Raw genomic sequence first — 6,818 nt, forward strand, 5'->3', positions numbered from 1 at the left:
CCGCCCCTGTACCTGAATCCCCTTTGTTACCCCCGCCCCGCCCCCATTCCCCCGCCCCCGATTGATTTTGGGCTGCCTTTTTTTGGGCTAAAAGAAGTTGTTATTTAAGCTAAAAGAAGCTATTTTTTAGGTAACAAATAATTATTTATAGCATAATTTTACATGTTGAAAATAAAAAAGTTATGACATCTTAAAAACATTATACTAACAACTTAAAAACATGTTTTTTGATGAATTTTGGAAGCTCAAAATCATGTTATTGTTTATTATATTTATATAATTAATATATGTAAATATATGTGTAATTTATTAACGGGGTCCCCATGGGGGTTTCGGGACGGGATTGCCTACCCCCCGCCTCCGCCCCCGAAATTAAAACGGGGGTTAACTTTGCCTCCGCCCCCGTCCCCGCCCCCGATTTTTTTAAAAATATTCCCCCAAACGGGACAGGGCCCCACGGGAACGGGATCCCAATGGACTTTTTGACATGCCTATTACCTCCTATTCCTTAAAACGACCAATCTCAAGTCCGAACAACCTCCTAAAAACAAAATGAAACAACGATAAGTAGCCTCGTGTTTTTTTCAGAAAGCTCGTTAAATCACTTCACCACTCAAACACAATGATCAACTGTCTGCAGACTGTTTGCCGTAATCCTATCTTACTGGGTTCTTCTTCTTCGCTGTTTCCAAACAATTTCAAAGTTACTATCCATTATCCCAATGGAATCAAAGAGGCCAACTGCTTCAGAAAGGCTAAACTTTCCGAGAAAAATCGAAGTAATTTTGTGGTAAACGGATTGCCTTTTCCAGTAGATCCATGGTCACCCACCATTGATTCACAGAGTATAGCTTCACAACTCTTTGCTTTCTCGTTGTTTCCGTACATTGGGTTTTTGTACTTCATCACCAGATCCAATTCCGCGCCGAAGCTTACCCTTTTTGGTTTTTACTTCTTGCTTGCTTTTGTTGGTGCCACCAGTTAAGTTTCCTCCTTTTTATCTAATTTTCTTATATTGATAGTACTCGTTACTCGTTAGTATGCTCTAGCAATTTTGTGGATTTTCTTGCCTGCCAAGTGTTTGTTAATATTACCAAGTGAATTTTCCTAACCTTGTGTTCTTATCAATCCTCAAACACCATCTTTCTTAGACACAAAATGCATAAAAATTTGCATTTACACCTCCAATGGATGTTTGAAATCACTAATTTTTGGTAACAATAACATGTTGTTTTACAATTTAGCAAGAACGATAGTTAGTATGCAATAAAAAATCCGTGGTTTATTATGCTCAAAATGGGTTGTTTTCATAAAATTTGGCATGATATTACTGAAGAATGATTTGCTTGTGCTATGGTTCAAAGCATTTCTATATCCTCATTTGCTTGAGCTTCACAATTGATGGAAAATTATGAAAATCCAGTATTATTTTTTGCCATTGGAGTGTTGTATCTGCCATTTTTACATACAAAGTGAAATGATTCATAATGATAGTAACTTCATTTGGTCTAACAAATTTTCTTTATGGTGGTGTTCTTTTGCTTCTCTTCTGTTCTTCACATCCAGTCCCTGCAGGAATATATGGTAATTTCCTCTTTGGCCTAAAAAACTGCAAATAAGACTCTTATAAAATAAACATATTTGATTTGAAGTTTGTGAATCTTGTTGAACACAGCTAAGGTGCATTATGGAACTTCCTTATCAAATGTCGATTGGTTACATGGTGGTGCTGAATCACTTCTGACTTTGACCAATCTGTTTATTGTTATTGGCCTAAGACAAGCTCTTAAGAAAAAACCCAATCACCCAAACCAACTTGTACCTGATGCTGAATCTGTGGTACCAGATGACAAAACTCCATCCACATAGCTCCAAACTTGGGAATTACATGAAGCAGATATAAATATTTATGTGGCTTATGCTTTTATTCAAGTTCAAGAAGAGTTGTCAACTGTCAAAATATTGTATTTATATGTTAATTTTAGATGTTCCTTGGCTACAAAACCTTACATTCCTGTTTGTACAAAACAAATATAGCTGTAGAAATTCAGAATTTATTTTTATTTATTGTTTTTGCCCTCTAAAAGAAAGAGTTGTTAACATATCCCGAAGAAATATCAAACACTTGATCCCATAAACAAGTGCAAAGTCCAACAATCAAATGGATACGATAACAATATCCAACAATAAAAGCAACACATACCAAGATAAAACAAATGTAATGGCAAGAAAATAAACTTACAAAACACGAGCATTTAACATGATTCCACAATTGGGGTGATCAACAGACGGATTATATTATAAATCAACAATCAAACGGGAGGTTACAAATCACTAACAAGCGACCAAATTGAAGAAACAAATCCCTTTGTCTTGAGAGAAATCACTAGAAAGAAGGAAGAAAAATTGCCCCAAAAATGGCCTAACACCATCGTTTAAAAAAAGGTCAACAACAAAAAAATGACTACTTGGCCGTTACTTCCATACCAAGGGGCCATTTCAGTCAAAAATATATAGATCTTCATGTAACTTGTACTTTTCTTCAAGTTCAAGAAGAATAGAAACGGGGTTTCAAGTTGCAAAAATTTGTATTGATACATTACTTCTAGATGTTCCATAGGTAGCTAGTTATAAAATCTTACATTTCAAATATGTACAAACATAGTTCTAGCAAGCCTCAGTCTGCAACTGGGAACTCTAATAATGAATCATTTATTTCTTGTTCATTCCTTCTGTAGTTCTTGAGCGCTATCTATCATAAGAAACAGTTGTTAAATAATGTGAAATCAGGGTATAGATCTTCCGGATCGCTTGTGAAATCCAGTGATGAAGAAATACCCCAGTCTGTGAGGTAGTTAGATTCAGAGGTGTCCGGAGAGATAAAAGGTGGTGAATAGACTTGCAATAGTTCATCATCAAACCGATTAGGAAAACTAAGTGCTTCAAAATCATCATCACTGAATCCAAATGGTGTTGATGTTGAAGGGAAGGAAAATGAAGATGGAAGAATGGCACTCAAGTCCCACGTGTTAACACTGAGGTTTGCTCTGAGATTTGAGAGAACCTCTCCAGGATTCGGTGTTGATAGTTGTTGGTGGTGGTGGGTTGGCTTTATTTCATGTTTTTCCGGCGACGGTGGCGGTGGTGGTGCCGACTGTACGACATTGTTGCAGGTGGGTATCCCTTTGTATACTGTTGGATTTTCATCTCTTCTCTTCTTCCAACTGTAAACATCATTAGTGTTACCCTCTACTTCATCTTCCCATGGTGTTGATGCCTTTCTGTAAACACCAATCAAGAAACAAGATTTAGATTCTGCTCATTCATTTAAGTGTAGAATAAAGAAACAACGAGAAGTGAAAATCAAAATACCTCTTTTTGGAAACAGCATTTTCGTCAAACTCAAACCCAAACTCAAATTCTCCGCTTTTAGGGCTGACTGTGGATATGGATGACTTGGGCAAACTGGATTCGGGCAGTGGATTTGCCCGAGGCTGCCCGGTTGATTTAAGAGTAAAAAGAGCTTTATCATATGAAGATAAGATCTTATGTATCAAGAATTCTCTAGCTTCAGCAGAATTTAGATTGAGCCTTAGCTGTTTAGCCATTTCTATTCCTTGAGTGAGCTCATGGATGACTGTTGTCTGTTCATAAACACAAGCACTCTCCATATCTTTTTTAGTACAACACTTAATGCACGGCGTACAAGATAAAGTGGGTTGACGTTAAGTGTCAGTGATAGTTCATATGAGAGAGCTTGGTTGTATATATGGAGATAGAAGTGTAATCTGAATATATAGGAATGATCAATGATTTTGGTTGAGGGGAGTTAAAAGTTGACCGAAGAAACCGAGTAAAATGTTTTGGTCAAATGGTGTAACGAGTGAGCTATAACTGTTGTTGACCAATTTAAACAATTGTTTTGTAACAACCTCATTTTGCACATGGTTATTATATATATATATATATATATATATATATATATATATATATATATATATATATTATGGAAATTGTTTCTTATGAATAGTGAACTTTCCATAATTTTTGTATATTTTAGTCCCTGGACTTTGGCAGAATTGGTCCCTGTACTTTGGCAACTTTGGTCCTCATTTTTTAGTCATTTTGACACTTTTGGTTATTGTAATCGATATTTTTACATTTTTTAGGAACCTTTTAATATTTAAAGTTTGGCCACAAAACTTTAACGGTTTGACAACTTTGATCCCTTTTCTATTTAGGAACCTTTTAATATTTAAACTTTGGCCACAAAACTTTAACGGTTCGACAACTTTGATCCCTTTTCTAAAAACTTGCTAATTCCTACCGCTTTAATTCTTTAGCCATTTTGACACTTCTGGTCCTTGCAGTCAAAACTTTTACATCTTTTCATAAAAACATGAACAAAACGGTTCGGGGCAAAGCCCGGGCTTGTCATCCTTGCACTTTCTACGTCTGTCATATTTATCGATTCGGAAACAACATTGAAAGCTTCTGGCCCCCGCGTAGCGGGCTTAACCTTTCTAGTTTGATATTAAAAATTTGGATAACTAGAAAATGGCTTTTCAAGAAATAATTAAAATTGTTCAAGTAGTACATAGAATGATAGAATAATATTGAAATAGCCATATAGATAAATAGATAAAACGGTAAAAATGCAAGTGTCTTTTAATGTTTTTGCTCTATGAGATGACAAAGATTTATTGGATGACGAGAAGATTTACTTCAAAATAGAAAAAAAAATTGTAACATATTAAGCTTAACGAAGTGGATTAACAAAAATCTTGCAAGCAGTAAAATTATGGCTAAAAATTATTAGCAACTCACAATTTAAAAGTCATAACAATTTCGAGCAAGATGTTACAAAGTGTTAAAAACTTCTATGAATCAAGAAACGAATAAGTTAAAGTAGACCAATTAAAGTTGGTACAATTTCTAGGATACTAACCAAAGACCACGATACAAAGTAGTCAAGGTTTCCATGTGTGTTCTTTCTAGAAATTATATGAATTTCTAGAAATTATACAAATTTATAACACCTTTTCCTCAAGTATACTTTTTTATGATTTTAAAGTTTATAATTTTTGAGAAATAAGAGTCTACGCAAGGCGTAGATTGGGAATTACGCAGGGTGTAATTCATTTAACTCATGCGGTGATCTTATGCCCTACGCAGGGCGTAGTGGCGCAGAGTGCAAACCCTAATTTTTGGGGTTTTGAGCCCTATTTAAAGACCTTAACCCATTGAGACCTTTCTTATAACCAGCCTCCATCCCCTTTAGCCCCCATCTAGAAACCCTAGTCCCTTAGAGAGAATTTTGGAGCTTGAGAGTGATTTTTGGTGCATTTTTGATTTTGAAGGAAGGTCATTGTAGAAGTTGTGGTATAACATCCGTTTCTAGGTATTTTCATTTCCAACTTAAAATAACAAAATTTTGCAAAGTCAGTCCCTACGCAGGGCTAACTTGGTGCGTACGTCGGGCATAGGTCACTTAAGTTTGGACGCGGACCTCGTTGAGTACGCAGAACGTACATGAGGAGTACGCAAGGCATACTCATGCAGACTCCAAACCCTAATTTTTAGGGTTTAGACCCTATTTAAAGAACCTTAAGTCCTTGAGGCATCCCTCATCACCAACCCCCACTGTCCCAAAGCACCATTTCGAAACCCTAGCCACCTTGTGAGATTCTTGAGCTTTTAGAGTGATATTTTGTGTGTTTTGTGAAGAAGGTGATCATTGGAGGAGCTCTTGGGAGTCCATTGCTTGTAGATCCATATTTTGTTGTTCATCTAGCTTCTTCAGAAGGTAAAAAGCTCCCACCTTGAAGGTTCAATTGCTAGATCTGTTGGTTGGTGAATCCTTATCTGTTATTCGTCCTATGGATTTGGTTCTTGTGAGTATGAGCTACTCTAGAACCCTTGGACACCCTTTTAGCCATTTCTGAGGTTAATATGTAACATCCCAAAAATTCAACAAATTTAAAACTTTTCAAAACAACCCTTTTTTTATAATAGTAGTGTTACAAAACCATTATTTTCAAAACATTATTTAAAATCAGAGTCTCCCAAGATCAAATCAGTTGAAAACCAAGGATGTGTACAGTACGCCTTCACCTTGCCACAGTCCACTGAAGTACCTGAAACCATAAACCAAAACTGTAAGCACGAAGCTTAGTGAGTTCCCCTAAAATACCACCACACGAACAGATAACATATACCAACAAACAACATGCATACAGAGCCTTCAGCCTTAATAGACCGCCTCGCAGGCCTGCAGACTATCTGGACCGCTCACAGAACCTTCAGCATGACTGGACCGCCTCACCGGGCCTTCAGCCTATTTGGACCGTTCTCCGGGCCTTCGGCCTGACTGGTCCGCCTCACGGGCGTTCAGTCTATCTGGGCCACCCTGGGTCTCTTGGCCTTCAGTCTCCACGGGTCCGCCTCAACCCAACCACATGTAACATGTCGGCATGTACATAACAGATAAACATATATAAGCCTAGTAAACCATAACAACATATCGATATAAACATTATCGGGTTTGTTGACTGAAAGCACAAAGAAGTACAATCTCAACCCACCCACACTATGGCACAATATACACAACTAAACATATAACCAGTCAACAGACAAGCAGACAGATCTTAAAGATCACTAAACATAGCCTCATCCTACACACCAGGATACATGTCTAACAGATCACTACAGTATACCAACATGTAATAAACCAGGATAATAATCCATTAGGCCGGCCTTGGTGTCTTCGATCCGAAAGTATAGTGAGGAAAGCTCACCTCAATCCGTTGATAATCAAA

The 6,818-nt window shown here is 37.0% G+C and overlaps 2 protein-coding genes across 2 annotated transcripts; one reads left to right on the forward strand and one right to left on the reverse strand.

The window, feature by feature from the left end:
• Positions 1–522: 522 nt before the first annotated feature.
• On the forward strand, positions 523–2,067 carry LOC145119733 (1-acyl-sn-glycerol-3-phosphate acyltransferase). The gene is made up of 3 exons (XM_079055449.1): positions 523–980; positions 1,567–1,584; positions 1,676–2,067. The coding sequence occupies exons 1-3, from the start codon at positions 623–625 to the stop codon at positions 1,867–1,869; spliced, it is 570 nt and encodes a 189-aa protein (XP_078911575.1). The 5' UTR covers positions 523–622; the 3' UTR covers positions 1,870–2,067.
• A 339-nt stretch (positions 2,068–2,406) lies between these two features.
• On the reverse strand, positions 2,407–3,763 carry LOC145119732 (putative WRKY transcription factor 53). Its single transcript, XM_079055448.1, has 2 exons — positions 3,373–3,763; positions 2,407–3,281 (listed from the first exon to the last, which is right to left on the reverse strand). Exons 1-2 carry the CDS (start codon positions 3,669–3,671, stop codon positions 2,756–2,758), a joined length of 825 nt encoding a protein of 274 aa, XP_078911574.1. The 5' UTR covers positions 3,672–3,763; the 3' UTR covers positions 2,407–2,755.
• Between the last annotated feature and the right edge of the window lie 3,055 nt (positions 3,764–6,818).

This window comes from Lactuca virosa, chromosome 6 (assembly GCF_052849685.1).
Source record: "Lactuca virosa cultivar CGN04683 chromosome 6, Lactuca_virosa_CGN04683_v6, whole genome shotgun sequence".
Classification (NCBI taxonomy): domain Eukaryota; kingdom Viridiplantae; phylum Streptophyta; class Magnoliopsida; order Asterales; family Asteraceae; genus Lactuca; species Lactuca virosa.